Source organism: Trachemys scripta, chromosome 1 (genome assembly GCF_013100865.1).
Source record: "Trachemys scripta elegans isolate TJP31775 chromosome 1, CAS_Tse_1.0, whole genome shotgun sequence".
Lineage (NCBI taxonomy): Eukaryota > Metazoa > Chordata > Testudines > Emydidae > Trachemys > Trachemys scripta.
The window spans coordinates 69,346,475-69,368,451 of NC_048298.1; the positions used below are offsets into that span (position 1 = coordinate 69,346,475).

At 40.0% G+C, this 21,977-nt stretch overlaps 1 protein-coding gene across 5 annotated transcripts in view; it reads left to right on the forward strand.

Annotated features, from left to right (window-relative positions):
• The window catches only part of NAV3 (neuron navigator 3), a 405,038-nt gene extending 383,392 nt beyond the window's left edge, over nt 1-21,646 (forward strand). For all 5 annotated transcript variants that reach the window (XM_034771960.1, XM_034771981.1, XM_034771971.1 and 2 more), the window contains 12 exons: nt 3,546-3,699; nt 5,998-6,172; nt 8,864-8,961; nt 10,024-10,119; nt 10,700-10,868; nt 11,641-11,876; nt 13,964-14,118; nt 15,182-15,253; nt 15,717-15,913; nt 16,674-16,792; nt 19,085-19,288; nt 21,010-21,646. In XM_034771960.1, coding sequence (XP_034627851.1) covers nt 3,546-3,699; nt 5,998-6,172; nt 8,864-8,961; nt 10,024-10,119; nt 10,700-10,868; nt 11,641-11,876; nt 13,964-14,118; nt 15,182-15,253; nt 15,717-15,913; nt 16,674-16,792; nt 19,085-19,288; nt 21,010-21,129 — 1,795 coding nt within the window. In that variant the 3' untranslated portion in view covers nt 21,130-21,646. The remainder of the gene's footprint in view (nt 1-3,545; nt 3,700-5,997; nt 6,173-8,863; nt 8,962-10,023; nt 10,120-10,699; nt 10,869-11,640; nt 11,877-13,963; nt 14,119-15,181; nt 15,254-15,716; nt 15,914-16,673; nt 16,793-19,084; nt 19,289-21,009) is intronic.
• The last annotated feature ends 331 nt before the right edge of the window (nt 21,647-21,977 follow it).

Below are 21,977 nucleotides of genomic sequence, written 5' to 3' on the forward strand. Positions count from 1 at the left end.
TTGGCATGGGACATTGGTCCAAGGCTTGTACTTTACCAATCTGTGGCTTCAGACACCTGTCACCTACTTTATAGCGGAGGTAAGTTACCTCCCAGCTGGCCAGTCAAAATTGGGCAGAGTTGTCCATTATTCCTGCCTCTTTGAGGGCTGGCAGTGATGTGGTAATGTGTTTTAGGTGATCGTTCCACTCATTGCTAGAAATGACAATATCTTTACTGTATGCCACAGTTTAACATCCATGGGTACTTGGTTCATTAGGCATTGGAAGGTAGCTGTGGCCCTGTGAAGAACAAATGGCATGGTCTTAAAGTAGTAGACACCAAAAGGGGGTAGAAAATTCAGTCTTCTCTGGTGATTTGGTTGTCAGAGGAATCTGCCAATAACATTTTGTTAGATCAAAAACAGATACATACTTGGTAGCTCCTAGCCTGTTCAGCAATTCATTTATCTAGGCATGTGTACTCATTTAATTTCAATATTGTATTCACTCTGGAAATCAATGCAGATCTGTGTTGACCCATTGATTTTTGACACAAGTATTATGGGTATCCACTCACTATGGGATTCCTCAACCATCCCTGAGTTCAGCATGGCCTGCAGTTCTTGATGGACTATCTCTCAAATTTTCAATGGAAGGGGTCAAAGGCTTTCTTGGACCTTTTTCCTATTTTGGTGTACATGTGATGGTAGGTGCCTCCTGGCAGCACTGAGAATACTGAGGGGAAGGCTTCAATCAGATATCATAATTGTTTTTGTTCAGGCTGGAGTTCTCCCTCCATTGGTATTGGCCCTGCATCATGGCGCTTGCAGGGTGATCTAGTGAGGTTTGTTGGGGGAAAGGTGCTATGAGAAGGTCTTTTTGGTCCCCCAAGTCTTTAGAAGTTTCACTTGATTTATTTGCATTTCTTTCCTCCCCCTGGCTGGTAGATTTCATAATTGACCACCCCCACCTTTTGTAAGGACCCAGGGACTAGAACCTGGATCTGAAGAGCCTGGGGTGGTTGATATTTCCACAGTGCCAATGGAAGGCCCTTTAGAAGCACATACAGGGAGCACTGTGGAGAATAGGTGCTCCAGAAAGTACCACTCACGAAACCCAAAGTGACAGTACCCTGTGGCCCTCTGATTGGACAAGTGCCCCTACTTAACCCCAGGGGCTGGCCAGGAAGTTGTCTGGGCAACCACACAGATCTTGACCTGTTACTATGACAGACATGGCCTTGTCCCCTGATCGCTAGTCTCTGACTCCAGCCTGATTTTGACCCTGACTTCTGCCTCATGATCCTAACCTGGTATTGCCTCTGATCTCCAGTCTCTCACTCCAGCCTGACTTCAACCCTGACTCTTGTTTACAGAGCTTGGCTTTGAGATTCCTCTAACTCTGGCCTAGCGACTTCTGTCCCTGGCAGGCAGAGTCAGCCCAGCTGCGACTGCCTAACCCTGGTCTCTTACAACCTTCTTTCCACCTCAAATGGATCCTGCCACTTGGTCAGTCACTTTGAATCTAAGGTTATTAGCAACAATAATACCCTATCCCTGGGCCCAAAGTCTCACATCCTGGCCCTTTGGTTGCAGGCCCATTTCTGGTTCTGTTGGGATTTCAGCAGGTTTTCTTTAGCAAAAGCCCTCAGTGTTTCCAAATTCTCCATCAGGTGGATCATATACTGTACCAAATTGGCTTTCTTGCGGTGGTGGTCTGGGATCCTGCCTGACCATATAGTAGTTCGAATGGTGAGAACCCTGTCCATGCCTGTGGCAATTCATGGATGGCAGAAAGAGGTGTGGGAGTTACTTATCCCAGTGATGGTGATCCAAGGTCACAAATTTCCTAAGTATCTCTTTCAGTGTCTTACTGAAGCACTCCACCAGCCCATCTGTCTGGGGGTGGTAGACCAACGTCTGCAAGGCCTTGATTTTCAAGAAGTTGCACAATTCTCCCATTAGCTTTGAAGTAAAGTCAGCCTTCTGATCAGTCAATATCTCTTTCAGTATTCCCACACATGCAAAACCCCTCATCAGTTCAGTAGTGATGGTGACTGCAGTGTTTGAGTGAAGGGGGATGACCTAGTACGTTGTAATATGAGTCTTTATCTCTTTTCCTCATATATAAAATACTGGTACATGTTGTTAATATAGTCAGGCTAAAGTCTGACATTTTCCCTTCTTTAGTTTGCCATTTAATGTTTTTATATATCATGAACTACATCTTCTTTCCTTTGCAGAGGTTTCTTTTTAATTTTTCTGACCTGAGTCTCATGTTCTAAATCATTGCCTTTTCTTTCTTCCGCTTGCTTCTGTCTGTCTAATGTGTGTATATGCAGGTCATCTCTAATCTGGGCACCAAAGAAAAGGCAAAATGGTCATGTGACCTACAAGCATAGATCCCGGTAAAAAGGAGTGTGAGGCATGGAATTGCATATCCAAGTGCTAAACTGAAGAGTGTGTCATTTTCTTTCCCAAAATGCATTTGCAAGCATTCTGGCAATTAAAAGCTGACCTCTGTTTCATGTTTGCATACTAGCAGCAATAATAATACTTATTATGTAGTGCTTTTCATCTTTAAAGTATTTTATAAACATTAACTATTTAGAAGAAGTAATAAAAGCAAAATAACATCAGAGTAAATTGACTGCAAGCATTGACTGGTGCTGAAGTGTGGCAGAAACTTGTTGTTCCATATTCTGGCAGTTATATGTTATGGAATGGATTTAATTAAAATAGCAAGTGGGTTCTGGGACATGGTGTTCTACATAACAGGTGAGGTGAATTGTACCATTGTAGAATGAGAATCAGGTAGCTTTTAGGCTTCACTAGACAAAGTCAAGTGAAATGCTTCTATGTCTGTAATCGCACTATGCAATGATCTCCATTGTAAAAATCAACATTTAGCCAGTTACATATTTACCCTATTATAAGTATAAGTAAATAACTGAAGTATTTGAGAAACCATATATCATAATGGGGTGACTATAGGTAAATATGACAGCCCCTGCAGGGACTGTCTTTTAGATCATAAGGGCAGGGGCTGTATTTTTGTGTATTGTACAGCACAACACACACTATTAAATAGTGTCTAATAAATAATATGTAGCAATAGTTTAATTTGACCACCATAGCTCCGTTTTGATCACTGATATCTGGGAAAATCATACCCTTTGCACAGAAAAAGTGACACAGCTGAGAAGTATAGTTCACGCTATTTGAAGATACAGCCATTCCACATTTGAAAAACCAAGCATGTAAAAAAAAAATCTAGTTTTTTGTACATACTCAGTTTTTTACATCTTTTTTTTCCACCACAGGAAACTAACTAAATTTGAAAGATAAAAAAGAGAAATGATCATTTCATCTGGACATTTTTAGTTTTTTTTCTTTATTATTATTTTGCAGTTTGAACCTCTTCATATTGCTTTCATAAAATTCTCTCTCTATTCCTAGGTTTTAACAGCAGCAACCATTTTCTGTTCTTTGATATGTAATAATGACACTGCTTGTAGGAGAAAAGCTTCCTTTAATCTCCTGCCTATTTTCCTTCTTCTCTTTAGGATATGTGAGTGCACAGAGGCAGAGGCTGAAATTATTCTACAGCTAAAGAGTGAGCTGAGGGAAAAAGAGCTAAAGTTAACAGACATTCGTCTCGAGGCCCTCAGCTCGGCACACCATCTTGATCAGATTCGTGAAGCCATGAACCGCATGCAGGTCAGTGCAATGGCATAAGTAAGTAGGGTAGTGCTCACATAGAGCATGCTTGTTTGTTTTTTAACTCCTTCCCATTATTTTATTTTGTTTATTTAAAAAAATGTTGTCACACAGGAACATGAGAGATTGACAGCACTTCCTAGAGACAGGCTTGATAACTCTAGATACAGTATTATAATGATCATATTAATTCATATAGTTTATATTACACTAGCAATCAAAATGTGTGTTGCAGATACACAGGAAGACATAATCCCTTCCCTAAGGCTTTTACAATCTGAAAAGGCTTGGGTGGGAAGAAGAGATATGACAGACAAGCAAAGAGATCAGGAAGCTGATTGTTACACAGCTTGTTAACTCAATGTGGGGGGGTGGCATTATTATTTTTATGTACATGGACTAGTCCGTCTACTGGACTCATTAGTTTCTGACCCAACTCTTCTCCACAAACCTAAACAATTTGTTTTTACTAGTCCACTAAAATTCTTGCTTAATTATTACCCATGACTCCCTCTTATGTCCTCTCTCAACCCAGCTTCTCAGCCTGCATCTTCCCAACCCCTGCCTCCTGACAAACTCCCCTTCAATCTGCATGAGACCTTATTCTGTGAAGAAAGGGGAAATTCAGAAAAGTGACTGCATTCATTGGAAGAGACCTGGGGTTTGGAGGCATGCTGGCTGCTCCCACCATTACAGGATCCATCTCTGGAGCTCTTAGCAACAATTGCAATCTTCACCACAGAGCCCTGCTGATTTAGGCCCTATCTATGTTCAGTCCTAGCCGCACCTTGCCACTCCTACACCCTCATCTGAACATTCAATCTCCCAAGTGCAAAAACCAGCTGATAGAGTCTGGAACCTAAAATAGCAGGGAAATTCTGAAGAGGGCTCCAGCCCAGGTATTCTCCTAGGATGGATGGAATGGTTTGCTGTGGTCACATGACTCCACAGTGTTGGGACAGTGCTTGGCTAGTCCCCAGCCCCCTGATGCTCCTGACAATCACTGTTGTTGCCGTGTTTCTCCTTCCTAGAGCATTCTTAAAAGGAAAACCTTCCTGGACTGTCCAGCCCACGTGGTGTTTCTGGGAGTGGAGGGGAAAATAAGTCATATAGCACTATACTGTACATACTCAAAACACCCTAAAACCTTCCCAACACAGATTTCTCATTGCCCATCAGTTCTAATGTGGCTCAGCTGGGCAAACTGGTGTAGTTAATAATTTCATATATGGTGGGGAAGGGTTTGATATCACATGACTCATTTCACTGGAGCCCTATTCCAGATTTGAACCCAGGTGCCTTTATTACCTGCTGGCATTTTTTACATGTTTGACCCCTCTTCTTCACTTCCCACTTTGCTTGTTTGGTTTCTTTCCAGGGGGGGGTGGGGAAGGAAGGATGCTATCCTTTATTTTTTTATTCTTAAAATGTGGTTGAAGAGCCTTTATGAAAGTTTCAGACAGTTAGCAGAGTGTGAGTGAATATGGAATTAAATCTGATGTGCAATGCCGTCTCCAAGAATAAGCAGTTGCTTTGTACTATGTTTCGTGAAGCGTCTAAAAGCTAGATTTAGCTGGTATCAGGCTGTGCTCAGGCTAAGTTTTCATTTGATTATTGTAAACTCGATAATCTCTCGGCACCACAGAGGATTTAGCTAACAAAAAAATCCTGACTGTTCTGATTCATCTGTCACTATATGTTTTCATCAAAAGGGGGTTTTTGGCTCTTATGTGAACAAAACCATGTTGGGGTGATCAAAAACTGTCTGATGTCAACAAGGGTTATGAAACAGTTAAACTATCTTATTTTTATTGTTTGGTTTTCATTTCATATCTCCTTGGTGATGTCATTGATTCAATGTACTTCTAGCGGCAACGGTAGTCTTCTGTGACTTTAGCAGCATTATCTAGCTGAGATTTTAGTAACCACTTAAAGGAAATAACTATTACATAAGATATTTGACAAAGAAAAATGGCTTTCTGAAGTGAAAATTCCAAGTGTAATATGTCAGATCTGTAGTAAACACAAGGACTTGAACGTTGTGTTGATCAGCAGTGATATTGATGCAAGAATAAAAGGAGCTTTTAGCAGTCCCCCCTCCCATTTCAGAACTGAAGAGAATTCAGTTTCCACTAATTGTATTGTACTGTTGATGTATTGTTACATGCTGCTACAGAGCTGCTAAATCAGTTAGCTTGTACTGGTGAGCAGCAAGCTGCCTGAACAACCACCCAGTGCTCAATGGTTTTCAGAGACAAAAATCTCCCATGTTTTTATACTGATTTCTTTTTGTTTTAGAATGAAATTGAGATACTGAAAGCTGAAAATGATCGCTTAAAGGCAGAGACTGGAAATACCGGGAAGCCGGCTCGACCATCTTCTGAGTCTTCAAGCAGCACATCCTCCTCTTCATCACGGCAATCATTAGGGCTTTCTCTGAACAACTTGAATATCACAGACTCTGTTACGTCAGGTGAATAATACATATATATACATGATTAACATGAATGTATTTTTCTTTCATTTTATTTTCTTAAAGGTCCATATTTCAAATGTGCCTTCTGAAACTACACATGCATTGATTTGTACACATAAACCTCAGATTTTCATGTACTACTGGGTATTTGCACATGGACATCACAAATAGTTGTGGTGATCTCTTTTGAAAATTTGGCTTTAGAAGTCAGAGAATATATCAGATTATTTATCCTCCACACAGTATGTTCCTAGCTCCTAGCAATGTTTGTCTTTGATTTTTGTATGCTACAGGTTGATATTTGATAGGAAGGACACCATTGTAGAACAGGTGTCAAAGAACTGCTGAAATATGTGTCTTTGTGGGACAAATGTGAGAGTAGTTGCTAAAACTTTCCCTTTTATCTACAGATATTTTATTGTTCATTTCCTGCGGATTCCTTAAGAATACACCATTTCTGCAATCAGGAAGGAAAGTGAACACTGTTTAGAGTTAGATTCTAGTAATTTGTTGTGGAATGTAGATATGTAGTCTAGGTTGGGATGACCTTTTTTTCTTTCCATATACCGTCGGGTCCAGATCAATCCATTTACCATTTACTGTAGGGCCAAATCCTGCTCTGCTCACTAAATCCTCTTATTCTGTGGGAATCCCCATGTAGAAAAGCAAACAGGATTTAGGTTCTGAACATTCACACATTATACAATACCGTAGTGTCTGAGAATAGATAATCCCAATCTCCCCACTGTAAGCTTTCTGCACTCATTGCATACAGTGGCCAAGAAACAGGAGTACTGTCTCAACTGTTAAAACGATGAGCATAGCAGAAGCAGAGAAGCCATCAGTAATGCACATCTGTAGAAAGTATAATGCAATCTCTGGAAGCAATAACAGTGTGGCTAATAATTATAGATGGAGTCTGGGCAATAGTACAGCTGGGGATGTGCCAAACTGCCTGACAATAATTTGAGTTGGCAGTCAGTCATATTATCTTGCCAGTCATTGATTACATGGGTATTTGAGCCTCTCTTCTGGTTTAATTTTATATTTTATATGAAAATCAGCATGTTTTTCTTTACACGCCAGCCATTTTATTGCCTGGATTAACTCACTGAATAGATGAGGCTGTGTTGTCCCTGGACATGGCATGAAGTGTTTCTTCCACTGCAAACACATTCATTCAGTAGCAGGAAGGAAAAGTCTTATTGTGCTTCCCTTCCCTCCCCTCCACCCCATGGGAGGAAGCCCCCAATACCAGAGCAGTGGTCCATTCAATAGTATTAAACTTAGAAACTTTTTCATGAATAGATCCTGAAATTGCAGTTCCAGATCTCTCGGTTCTGACTAAATCTAGAGTTCTATTAAATCAGATACAACACAAAAATACTATAGATTGTGTATAATTCTGTGTGTGCTATTGATGCATGCTCTTCTAGTATGCAAGCTGATTACTTCTGATTATAAGAACTAACAAGGCTAAGGCACATGGAGGAGAAGAAGATCCCATTCAAATGTGTACCCATTCCAATCAAAACACTGCATATCATTTTGCTATGGCAGCAGGAAGCTTGCAAGTGTGGGAAGTTTCCACCATCAAATCTTCTGGTACTTTTGTAGAGACCAAGAGGTTATTAACCTGAGGCTTTGGAGCTATGGTCCAGTTAAGCATGCTTGGGGGCTGCATCACGTGAGATTAATGAAGCCCTAACTGGAGTCTGCTCCATTGGCAAGGCAAGCTAGGATGGGGAAGAATGGAGATTTTGAATTATTCAGACAGTTAGTAAAAAGTCCCCAAGAGTGGAAACCTTCATGCTATGCTAAAACATTATTGGGGAAAGAGCAATTTGGGTTCCTTGCAGGAATATTATGGCCTCAGCACCTAACAGGAGCCCTGTTGAAGGAGCTGGTGAAGATGCAGGTCAAGAAACAGATGTCTAGGGGAAGATGGAGATTCTCTCTACCTCCAAGACCTCTGTGAAGTCCTGCATTGCAACCCTATCATTAGAGAAGTGGCTGGACACTGAGTGAGTCCAGACTGAATACAAAGCAATTTCCTGGGCAAGTTCCTCTTCCTTCTGATCAAGGAAGTTGATGACATGAAAAGAACAATAAGGGAATGCAGCTCTAGAAGCTGCATCATGAGGAAAGAGGGACTCTTCCATGTGACTATGCTTCATCGGTGTAAGGTAAAGTCTGTTGGGAAGGGAAGGTAAAACCCAATGGACTTACAGCAGCAAGAGTTTTGGCTTCAGGATTTGCTATTTTTCAACTGACAGCATTTTAAAGGGGAAGGTGGATATCCAAAGGTTATGTTTTACATAATATGAGGTTTAAATTAGGTTGTCACATGGATCCATGGTAGTTTTGAACACACTCCAGTAAGAAAAGCAAAGAAAAAAATGTATTGTAGCTAACGGAATGTATAGGGCCTCAACTCAGGATTCACACAACCAAAGCTTATTAGGAATGATTGCCTTCATCAGCTGACAAATCATTACTTTTTCATTTCCAACAGAAATGGAGGAGAAGTAAGTAGCAATTAAAGTGATCATACTGCTATTGTTGTGATAGTGGCCTTTCTTACTAAAAGACCTTGCAACAAACATTAAAATAACAAGTAAAACAAAGCTTATATCACTTCTTAGATTAATCACATTCTATAAAATATGTTTGCTGCTTGTGTTGTAGATATTTTACTGGATGATGTCACAGATGGAGCCCTCCCCAAAGAAGGCCACAGTGTTAAAATTATAGTCACCATAAGTAAGGGCTATGGTCGATCCAAGGTACGTTCATTTTCCTGAAGTCCTAGAATCACAGATATTGTAAATATCACCATTATAGCTGAGCTAGTTGCACTATTTTCAGTCAGGGACTGAAAGTCAAACATTCAACGTACACCCTTTTTCTTTTATCCTTTCTTCCTATATTTTTTATCTAATCCAGGCATTGTCAAATGCAGTCCCCACAATCTTCTGCATTATGGCCTATTGCTGCTTTTTTGAAGGCTCAGACAGACTACTAGTCTGACTCAGTTTAAGTTGGAGTATTGCATACTGGGACCTGTAGTCTCTTCAGATGGGTTTCTGTTAAAAGGGGTGGTCGTTGTAATTTAGGTATAGCCCTTGGCAAGTTGCAAGTCTGCTCCTCATGTGCACAAAATTGAGATGTCCAAATTAATCAATTTTGAATCATATCCTCATGATCTGATGTTTTATGTTCCAAAAATCTTTTTAATATAGTGTAATCTGTATTTGTATACGAGTCTTACTTTATTTTTATCGCTCAGGTGCTACCACAAGTCTACATCACTTTTGCACAGATGGTTCCAAACAACTAAACTAAAAATATTAGCTCAAAGTCAAAAAATGTATAATATAGTTTCAACCATAGATTTCTTAAAGAAAAGAAATCAATATGACTACTTTGAAGTTAAGTAACTCAGTGTGAAGGGATAGGAGCTTACTTGGTCACAATTCAATATTTTTATACTGCTAGGCCCAGATTATGTCCTGCGATACGGCAGCTTTGTACTACCCCATGAAGCAAATGCCAACCATTGATGTTTAACTCATGCATGTAACCCTAAATACAGGAAAAACCTTAGAGCTATGTGGAATCTATATAATGTACTTTATTTCCACATATATAACAATATAATTAAAGTAATAGGTGGACAATGGCATGAAGTAAGACTGAAGTGTCCACCTTAACATTACTTATACCTATTTTTATGTGTTAATTACTAAGTTGTAGCGTTGTATCTTAGAGATCTTTAAATGCATGTGGCAAACTGATTTCCTCCAATTTTAGTCCAGTTTGTGAATTCTCTCTCTTTCTCTTTATAGGATCAAAAGACGCAGGCATATTTGATAGGATCCATTGGGGTTAGTGGAAAAACCAAATGGGACGTTTTAGATGGAGTAATTAGACGTCTCTTTAAGGTGGGACATTTAAAAGTTGGTTGATCAGTTAATTCCATATTCTTTGTCTTCCATAAACTCTCCGTACTTGGTTAGTTTTGACTTGCCTAATTCATTTTTTTCATATAGCCTAAGGCTAGGTCTACACTACCCGCCTGAATCGGCGGGTAGAAATCGACCTCTCGGGGATCGATTTATCGCGTCCCATTGGGACGCGACAATCGATCCCCGAATCGACGCTCTTACTCCACCAGCGGAGGTGGGAGTAAGCGCCGTTGACAGGAAGCCGCAGAGGTCGATTTTGCCGCCGTCCCTACAGCGGGGTAAGTCGGCTGCGATACGTCGAATTCAGCTACGCTATTCACGTAGCTGAATTTGCGTATCTTAAATCGACCTCCCCCCACATCCCCCCCATAGTGTAGATGTAGCCTAAGTTAATGCTTTTGCTCTTTTTTAAGTTTACATATGCTTCTCTGAAATGCATAGATCTGAGTCGTCTTTAAATGGGCCTCCACCTACATTAAAGTATGTGTTTTAATAACTTGTCTCACATGAGATGACCATGCATACTTTTATATCTTGTGTGTATGTATAATTTTAGGAATATATCTTCCGAGTGGATCCAGCTACTAGCCTGGGTTTAAGCTCCGATTGTATTGCTAGCTACTGTATAGGGGATTTAATCAGAGCCCATAGCCTGGAAGTGCCTGAACTGCTGCCTTGTGGATATCTGGTTGGAGATAACAACATCATCACCGTGAACCTGAAAGGTAAAACCACAACTATGTTTTTTCAGATATTTTTCTCTTCTTTGTTATATCCCTCCCAACCCCTCTATTTATCGTTTAAACCTGACTTTTTCTCATCCCGTGTCCAGCACAGGAAGTCATTTGTCATGTAAGTTCTTTGTATGTGTTTGTATAGTACTTAGCACATTCAGGCTTCTTGGTGCTGTAGAAGTATAAATATTAAATAATACGAAAAATATTTCTCTTCTCTCACTGACTTTAAAGTCACAGCAAAGGACAAATGGCTTTAATAGAGACCAGGGACAAAATTCAAGAATTCCATTCAGAAATGTTTCTAAGCCATCCTGCTCCACAATAGGGACTTTAAACATTTCAAAGAGCTGTAGGGTTTTTCTATGTTGGGGGCCTTCAAAAGGACCGTGTCATTTGATGTGATATCTTTCTGCTGGTAACCCTTGTTGCTGTCACTTCGACCTTTTTATCTTAAATGCCTTTAACGTTTGAAACACACATCTCTGCTTCACAGAGCCTTCTCTTCACATTTACTTTGATTTTGTTGCTCCCACCCATCTACTCATGGTGGTGGTGCTGCTGCTGTTTTATCTTTTTGCCCCTTAGGAAGTATCTGTGCAATTCCAACGGTATTCAAACCCTGGAGAAGATAGGATTATTAGATAAGAGCATTTACCTGCTCTCAGCATGGCATAGATGTCAGCAGAAACCATGCTGAATTTATACTTATTTTAGACATCACCTTGAATGGAGACAAGTTATTTTTTTCTTTTATTCCCAGGAGTGGAAGAAAACAGTTTGGACAGTTTTGTGTTTGATACACTAATTCCTAAGCCAATTACCCAACGGTACTTTAATTTGCTGATGGAGCATCACAGAATCATCCTGTCAGGACCCAGTGGCACTGGAAAGACCTATTTAGCCAACAGACTGGCTGAATACGTAATAACTAAATTGGGCAGGAAAAAAACTGAGGATGCAATTGCTACTTTTAATGTAGATCACAAATCAAGCAAGGTAAGTTACAATTAAAAATGACAAATCCGTTGCCTGATTTGTACTGATGAGCAAGAGTTAGTCCTGCTAATTTACACAATTCCCTGGTTTTTGTGTTTTCCTACAGTGATTGAACCTTTAATCAGAGTGAAACATGCAGCCACAGCAGTTTGTAATCTGAGTGGTGCATCATGATATTGTGTAGAAGAGCTGACTTTTGGGGCACTTGTAGGACTTCCACTTCACAAGCTGCTAAAGGCAGAATAAAATGCCATTTTAACTCGAGTCCATGGAATTCCAGTAACTTCTTTTTGAAGACATTAGCTGTACAATGTAGTGCTAGTCTGACTTGCATTTTGATAGTGAAAATGGTAGCCCAAAATTACTGGATGAGAGTAGAAAGGGTGATCTAGTGCCCAGGGCATTGGATTAGCACTTGGGTTTAATTCCTTGCTTAGCACTACATAGGTTCTGGTTGCTGCTGTTTTCTCCTGAATTCTACAGTAGTGGTGCCGATAATACAATATTTAGCGCACGCTTCAGACAACATGCAGGTTGAATTAACGATATACCTCAGATTGCCAAGGTATTCACAGAATAACCAAATTATCAACAAGTAACTCACAAGCTACCTGGTACCCTAAACGGGGTGTGTAAAGTGGTTGCTAACCAAAAAAAAAAAAAAATCCTAAAATCAATATCTTTACTTAGAGTTTTGTGATGACCACGCAGCACTGTTAGCATAGATTGAGAAGAAAGTCCACACGGACCATAGAGGAGATAAGAGAACTATTCCGTCACAAACACCTATTTTCATTCCCTTTATGCAAACGATTTGTGATATCATTCACTCTGACAGGGAAGTGCTCAAATTTATCAGAATTATATATGTAGAATATATAATGTGAGTGATTCACAAAAATGTCACTTTGCTGGCTCACTGGCAAGTGTATGTGTCTATTTTTCTTTCATTTTTTTTCTTTATTTTGTGCTAAAATTATTTGACAAGCAAACCTTATAGTTTGTAAGAAAGAAAAAAGAAATCCTTGTCATGTGTGCTTGAACAATACAGATGGTGCTACAGAGCTAAACTAGGAAGAAACTCATGATTTTCTCTCAAGGCACCTGGTCAGAAAAAGCCTAATATATTTATACAACCAAACAAGAACTTTCCCAAAGCAACAAATAACACGTTTCTACTTTAAAAAAATACGATTTTGCTATCACTGATCCAGGAAATGTTCTAATATAATGGGAATGAGATTTCTGTCCAAAGTGCCAGGGATTCACAACAAGGATTGTTGAGAGACTGTGTACTGATCTTGTGAAATCACTGGGGCAAATTCTGAGTGATGCGGGAAATGAAAAATCCCTATCCTAGGAAAATGCAGGCTGAGCCATGCTCTCGTTGCTGTGCTGTGTGCTATCCTGTAGATTGCACACAAGGGACAGCTAAAAAGCTGGACTAGCCAGGAGACCGAGGAACAGTAAACCATCAAGAGCAAAATAAATTGTCATGATTACAGACCATTCTTCCCCAACCCCAAATCCACCATTACTCCCCAGGTAGCTAGCTGACAGAGAGAAATAAACGTAAGCAATACACTTTATTGTGGCATGTGAGATAGCAGCCCCAAAGCGTTGAACAGATGGTCTGTGAGGGGATGAAAATCTGAGGGAATGGGAGCAGTGAACTAGATGAGATAACAGTCTCTTGTTTGAATTAAGTTAATTTGGTGTTCCTAAAAGTGCGGGACTACTTTGTGAACTAAATAGCTCAGCCTATTGGTAATGGAATATAGAGTTTTTATTGCTGAGAAATATATCCTCAGGATAGCAGGACACAAACTTTATTACCTTACCTTTAGTGAGACTTACCTACATTTTTGTTTTCACTACACCAGGTCAGCTATATATTTTCTCTATATACCGCTGAAACTTCAGTTTTGCCCTGGCTGAGAAACAAGTCTTTGTGGTTATGGGAACTCAGCTGAGATATAAGCATTGGGGGAAATTTCTTAACTCCCCTTTGTGCCTTTGAAAATCTCCCCCCTACTGTGACTAAATGGATTTTACTTTCCTGTTTTATTTGTTTTCTTTTGCTGAAGGATCTGCGTCAATACCTAGCTAACCTGGCTGAGCAGTGCAGTGCTGACAATAGTGGTGCTGATCTCCCTGTAGTAATAATTCTTGATAACCTCCACCATATTGGTTCTTTGAGTGATATCTTCAATGGTTTCCTCAATTGTAAATATAATACATGGTAGGTAGCAGCTCTTCATTTCCCTGCCTTCTGTGCTTAAAACAATTACAAGCTCTTTATTAGTGTGATACGATGAAATATGTTATAAGGAACCCTTGTATCTCTTATATCCCGATTCAGCAAAGTACTTAAGCATGTGATTAACTTAAAATATGTGAGTAATTCCATCCCTATTCAGCCAAGCACTTGTGTGTACTTCACTTAAAGCATATTTTAATGCCCTCTGACTTTAATGAGATTTAAATATATTCTTAAAGTTAAGCATGTACTTAAATTCTTTGCGGAATCAGGATCTTAACCCTTTCCACTGCTATAGAATACATCTGTGTCATGGAACACAGGCATATTAGTTCCAGGAGAAGCTCCCAGAGCTTGTGGGAGGGTAACAACAGATGCATGATGGTAGTTATCCATAAGGTGTTTTCCTGGATACAATATGGACCCATGGAGTATGCTATACAGTAGCTGCTGTTTCTGTGGTAGACCTCCTGTTTCCAACAGTTATATTGTGAACCAAAAATTTACCTGGCTGTAGAAGAGTGGAAAAGTTGTTTAGAAATAGTACCAAAGGAGAATGTGATTGACTGGCTGTCTTTCATGGTCAAAAAAGAATAAAAAGTAATTAAGGTATTTGAAAACTGCTAGCAGCCTATTAATCAGCCTATTTCTGCTATAAAAGTGCCTGTGGTAGGGGCTTCCCTTCATAAAATATTTGTGTATTATGGCTCAGTGCTCCTAAGATTCACTGGTTCCTGGAAGTAAAACCACTAAACAAGCCACAGATAATGAGGTATGTGAGCACTCTTTTGCTTCATTTAGTTTTAGTGCTTATGACCACTAGTAAAACATAAGTGTGAAAAGGAAAAAAAATGCAAGAACAAATATACTAAAAATAAGTCTGGCCAGAAATCATTGGAATTTGAGACTAAACAGCATCTGCACATTCTTTTATCAAAGATGACTCCAGGCAAGATAAAAATAAAGAATATTTTCTGAATTGTCTCCTGGATGGATTCTGTGGCAGTGACGCTTCCTACTAAATGTATTACTTTTCTCTTTTTAGTCCCTATATTATTGGAACAATGAACCAAGGGGTTACTTCATCACCAAATCTAGAGCTACATCACAATTTCAGGTAAATACACTTTCTTTGTCTTTCCTCTGTGCAGGCCTCTCAGATTTCCTTCCTCTCATTCCAGCTTATCCACCAACACCCATCTTGAATTTAATCACACTCTACAGCAGTTTGCCTCTTCCCCCTTTCTCTTAATGACATCTGTCTGTGTGGCACTTTTCCGCCTGGCAAAACAGACAGACTATCATTCCTGCTACCGCATGCCATGGCAGCACTGTGTTCAGGATTGTAGTAATATGCCCACCTTATAACATACTGGATTTCTATTGGCTCAGGAAGCACAGGCAAAGAGATCACCCTTGTGATCACGGACTAAATAGATCCTTACGATTTATTATTAGAATTGACTTTTATTTTAGTAGATAACCAGTATTAAACACTGATATCATTGTTTCTGTGTTTAAGATGGGAGGCAATGTTTATTCACTGTATGATTATTTGATGTTTTCTCTTCTCACCTTAGGTGGGTGCTATGTGCTAATCACACGGAACCTGTAAAAGGTTTCCTGGGCAGGTATCTGAGAAGGAAACTGATTGAGACAGAAATAGAAAGGAACATGCGCAATAATGACCTCATCAAGATTATTGACTGGATCCCTAAGACATGGCATCATCTCAACAGCTTTTTAGAAACGCACAGCTCCTCAGATGTGACCATTGGTGAGTCCTTGCAAGACAGTGTGCTGCTAGCCTTTTCTGAGTCATCAGAGTGAAATAAGGGTAAAGCCTGAACCTTTCATAAAGTTTGTAGAAATTGAATTGACTTTGTAAAATCTTGTGTTTAAGCTGATACTGAAAACATTAAATCACCATGGGAAGCATGCCTTGCCAACCTGACTGAAACAAAGAAGTAATGGAAATCATATGAGGAAGTCTGTTCTCCTGTGATTTCCATCCTTACTTCCTGACTAAAGAGTTTCATATACAGTGTTTGCCATGGAAATGTTGACTTGTTCCAAGAATCTCCACACTAAGGCCATGTCTACACTTAAAAGCTTTGCTGCTTATCTATGTAGTATAGTTAAGGTAGACACAGTTACACTGGTATAAAAGAGCTTGTGATGATATAGCTAATTTGGGTTCAGCAAAGTGAAATAAATTATACTGGCATAAGCACTTTTCTGTTGGTATAACCGTGTCTTCATTAAGGCTTATGATGGCACAGATATGCTGGCAAAATATCACGTCCCTTTAGCTTTGCCACTAAAACGTTCCAGTGTAGTTCAGGCATTAGAAGAGGGGAAGAAGGACTCTAATTTTTTAATAACATAAAGCTGAACTCAGTACTAGCCAATAATTGTAGTGCTGGATAAACATTCTCTTTATTCAAGTTTGCCACGGTAGTCATTTTCCCTTACATTTTTTGGAGATTTTTTTCCCTCCCAGTTCATGTTATTTAACAAAAAACTTCTCTTCTCAGGTCCTCGCCTTTTCCTCCCCTGTCCCATGGATGTTGATGGCTCCAGAGTGTGGTTCACAGACCTTTGGAACTATTCTTTGGTGCCATATCTTCTGGAGGCCGTGAGAGAGGGACTTCAGGTATGTAGGTAGAAACACTGTGTCTTGCTTCAAAAGAAAAAGCATAGTTTTGTGTTGTTTTTGTAAGCTTTTTCCAGGATACGTTTCAGAAATACGTCAGAGTGATGTGATGTGCCACAGTGACAAAAAAAGGGGGTAGAATTCTAGAAGTAAGTGCCAGACCCCTTTTCTCCTGCTCTTCCTGATGCATGATTGGGCTTTTCTTGAGATCGTGCGTGTCTGTGACAAGAGGATACACTCTTGTTCTTCTCTTCACTTGTATGTAATGAAGAGAAGGTATTCAGGGCCACCATATCCATTGCGAGTGCGGACTTCACAGGTGACGGACCTCAAGGACTTTATACTAGTGGACAAACAAGCATAGCAGAGATGTCCACCAGACCCCCTCCTATCCCATCCACAACTCTTCCCAATGTAACCCATATTTCCGCATACACCAAGGGTGCGGACTGCAGCTGTTGCAGAAAACAGTTCCCCCATACTACGGTTATTTTCCATTGGGCTTCTTCAGCCAATTTAAGGCACTTTCCACCAAGGGTTGGTGGACATGAGAATCTGACTCTCTTTTGTCTTACTGCTCCCTGAGTTTCTGTCTGCTCTAATGTCTCTCTTATTCCCATCTTGTCTGTGGCATTTTTTCTTCTCTTTTCTTTCTATGGGCCTAACTATTCCCCACTTACTTGAAGTAATCCTTCTACCTGATTTTTTCTTTCCATTTTCTGTTTGGCCCCTTTTGTTCTCTTTTTGTTCACTACAACTTTGCATGCTATGAAGAGAATGGTATGGAAAGAGAGACAAGGTGGGTGAGGTAATATCTTTTATTGGGCCAGAAACAAGCTTTTGAACTCTGAGGAATTCGGAATTCTGAAGAAGAGCTCTGTATAGCTCGAAAGCTTGTCTGTCTCAGCAACAGAAGTTGGTCCAGTAAAAAATATTACCTCACCCACCTTGTCTCTCTAATATCCTGGGGCCAACAAGGCTACAGCAACACTGCGAACAATATGGTATGGAAGGTAACTTTTGCCAAAAATTAATCTAGTGGTACCGCCAACACTCATTAAAATTTCTGCTTCATAGGGAGTGAGGTTTGGAATCTTGCATTATTGAAGCATCTCTGTTTTCTAAAACTGCTTGAACTAACTGAGATAGAGTACTGAACATCTGATAGGCACAGTCACACCAAGATTACTGCAGCTTATTTAGACCAGGGGGAAACTAATAAGAAAAAAAAATAGTGGTATTCTCTCATGCTCCGCCCACATGCCAAGTCCCACCCACTTGAGACATTCAAATGAGTCATCTTCATAATATGGTTATGTCATTTGTTTCTTGAGTACATTAATAAGCTGTGAAATAGTTAACATTTAAACCATCCTCATTAAACTGCAGAGTTAAAACAAAAATAAATTTGATATCAACAGGAGCAGTTCAATTCATTTTCACAACCATGAGGGCTACAGACTTTTTTTTTAAATGAAAACTTCAATTCTGAAGCACAAGATGGCAGCCTCCAGAAGAAATTATTGGATTGCCACAAACCAGCCCAGTTCTTAGACATTCTGAATTGTTTAACAACAACATAATAGTACACAGAAGTCCTACAGACTTGCTTTATTTTTTTTATACTACCGGGCCTACACTATACAGAAAATAAATGTTCTTATAAGAAGCAATAGGACCAAGATAATCTGAGTCCAGAAAAGATCATTGTGACACTCAGAGAAAATAGGACTCTCTGAGTAAGCTGGAGATAAAAAGAGCTAGGTGAATTTCTTCTCTTCACCTATTGAAGGTACACGCTACTCAAGATTGAAGAGGCTTTCTTATTGTTCTGCTACAGCTTTCCTAAGCCCTGTATAAATGGAACATCTCTGTTTCTATTTCCTATGTCCCTCTTCTTTGCAAGATGCATGGAAATAATGTCACTTAAAATGGGTTTGTACTTTCCAACTACCTCGCAAACAACTTCTTGTGATATTTCTCTCTCCTTTCCCAAAGTTCCACTTCACATTTTATCAAAACCTGTAGCTTCTCAATTTCTTTTTGTTCTCATTGGGAGTTGTAAGGTGTGGAACACTTTTCAATACACAGCCATTTCATTTAGGTGCCTGTTGGAAGTGAGCTCTTCTGAGCTTCGGGCCATCGCTGTGGGTGCTGAGTACTTTTGAAAGTTGAGTCTCTGCTGCAAAAGTTGTTTAGATGTGTTTGATTCCATTTGTCTAGTATTATAAATAGTAACGTATTGAAAAGCGTGCAGTCTAAATAACTAAATGTATTATATCCATAATTTAGATGTATGGTAAAAGAGCGCCATGGGAGGATCCCTCAAAGTGGGTAGCAGATACTTACCCATGGAGCTCCGCACCTGTGCAGCATGAATGGCCATCATTACTTCAGTTAAGACCAGAAGACATTGGGTTTGAGGGTTACGCATCTGCACAAGAAGGAACAACGTCCAAGCACATTCCACAAAGCGACACTGAAGGGGACCCCTTGGTAAGAACAAAGCTTTTTGCTTACCTTTGTAATCTGTGTTTCAACCTAGAATTTGAAATGTAAAGAATATACCAATTATATATTTAATATTACTCCCAAGTCCCCACAAGTGCTCAGAGCGTTCATTTCCCAGAAATCAGACCATGAATCTCCAAATAATGTAGGGAATTAGCCTATGTGACTCACTGTTTCCCACCAGACAAATACAGGAGAGGCCCTTTGACCCTTTAGGATTTACACTGCAAGTGAATCCTCTGGCTACGCTCCCAGCCCATTCACTATCCCTGCCGCATAGTAGTGTGCAGAAATCATAGAATATCAGGGTTGGAAGGGACCTCAGGAGGTCATCTAGTCCAACTCCCTGCTCAAAGCAGGACCAATCCCCAGATCCCTACCTCAAGGATTGAACTCACAACCCTAGGTTTAAAAGGCCAAAGCTCAAACCACTGAGCTATCCCTCCATTGTAGTGCAGAAGTTGTGTCCCACCATAATGAATCTTTGCTGTCTGGACCCTCCCCCATCCCCCATGTGGCAAAAGTGTGGCATCTGCACTGCATATAGGCTTGAACCTGCATCCATGAAGCCAATGGGAGGGTCGATACTGATTTCAGTAGTGATGAATCAGCTCCATTGACCCTGTATGACATAACAAGGCATTTCAGAATTTGTCTCATACATACAATGTAACACATACGCACACACATCAGTATTTGTCTCATACATAGGGTATATAACACGCACATTGAATTTGGAGCTTAAAGCTGCTTCGTGGTATCCCCAGTACAATGTTCAAAGCTTATAGAATTATCTGTGAATGGTGTAGCCATGAAGTATAGACATTCAAGTATTCCTGAACAAACTTGAAAAGGGTTCACACAAATAAAATACCTTCCCTCTTCTTACCTTTCATTGCATATATTTAGTTACAAGGAACCTGAACTGTTCACCTAAAATGTCACTGTCTTAAAATTGGGCTAATGTTTTTCAGTGCTCTGAGGACTTTGGCATGAGTGCTGCTTTATAAATAAAATTATCATCATTATACTGAGTTTGTTGTCAAGAATCTGAGCAATTTTCTAGGGCAGGCGTTGGCTTCTGATGATTTATCAAATGTGCTACAAGCTCCAATAATACCCAAATGAATTGTGTTATGCTTCCCCTTTCCTCAGGACTAGAGTCTGCTGTTTTCTGTTACTGTTCCTTTTGCTGAAGTCAGCTCTTGAGCAGCAGATGGTGCTCTTGTATGTAGCAGCTGGCTACAGTCCACCTCCCTCCCCCCCACACTCTCTCTCTCTCTCTCGGAGGGTGTGTGTTCGTGTGATCATGTTTGCAGTTGCTTTTCCAATTTATTCTGCCTACAGCAGCCAAAACATTATTGGAGGCTTGACTGTCTCCAAATACGGGCCCAGATGTCCAGCTGTGATACTGTTTCCTTTGCCTGTCTGTGTTGCAGCTGCAGCCATTCACACCACTGAATTGCAGAGTTATTATATCCCTATGGCTTATTAGACCTTTACACTCATGCTTTTATTTAAAGCACTGAAGGCTGGGCAGCCAGGAGGAGCCACTGATATTTTGCCCGTTCTGAAATCATTTTGCCATTTCTCTCACTCTGGGTACCAGCACACTGCATACACCAGAGTAGTTTAATTAATTTTTGACATAGCCCTTGCTGCATTAAATGCTACAGTGATTACATAAACATTACCTTCTTTTTCAGATGAATATGCTAATGAGGCTCCAAGAAGCAGCCAATTACTCGAGTGCACAAAGCTGTGACAGTGATAGCACCAGCCACCATGATGACATTTTGGATTCCTCTCTTGAATCAACTCTCTAGAGGGGACGAACCTGGGTAGAGGATTATAGTAAAATCTATTGCCACTAACTACTGCCAGGATGAAAGCAGCACACTGAGGTCCCTGAACAAGAGCGGCGTGTTGTAGGTAGGCAGGAGGCTTAACTCTGCAAAGTCAGGAATTAAAATTGAAGTGGAAAGCTTGAATTTGTTTAATTTCAAGGCATTTCAATATCAGTGGAGTGAGTAAGACTCCATTAATCAACTGGAAAGGGCCCTAAATGGAGGGCAACTAAGCAGATTGCACATGTGTTAGCCAAACTGGAACCTTTTTTTTTGTTTTTCCTCTCTCTCTCTCTCTCTCTCTCTCTCTCTCTAACTCTCTCTCTAAAAGTTTACAGTACAAACTTTTTGTTTTTTTCCTTTACTTTTCTCTGAGGTGCTGCATTAGCAATGCAGTCTTCTGCTCCTCTTCTAACCTCTGTTGTGCCACATGGTGCTGGTCACAGGACTACAGTAGTGTTTGTCGTACACTACTGCCCATTCCAAAATGAATCAAAGATGAATCAATAAGCACAAACAGTATTGTGCTATCACCAGAAAACACTACTGTGATATGCTGGATAAGTGCCAATTTAATTCTTAATTGCCATGGTCACAGTGACACTCTCCATGAAGTTTTTAGTGTACAAGTCACCGATTTTATAAAGTTGTTTTTACCACAAAGGTCTTTTTTAACCACCTACCCACTCCTTTACAGTTTTATACCAATTATTAACCAACACTGACTAAAGGCTTTTTAGGGCTTCATTCGTTTGAGCCTTTTCAGTGGAAGAAGGAACATTTCCTATGGTGCTGTTTCACTGCCTTAAAACAGATTTCTAGAACAG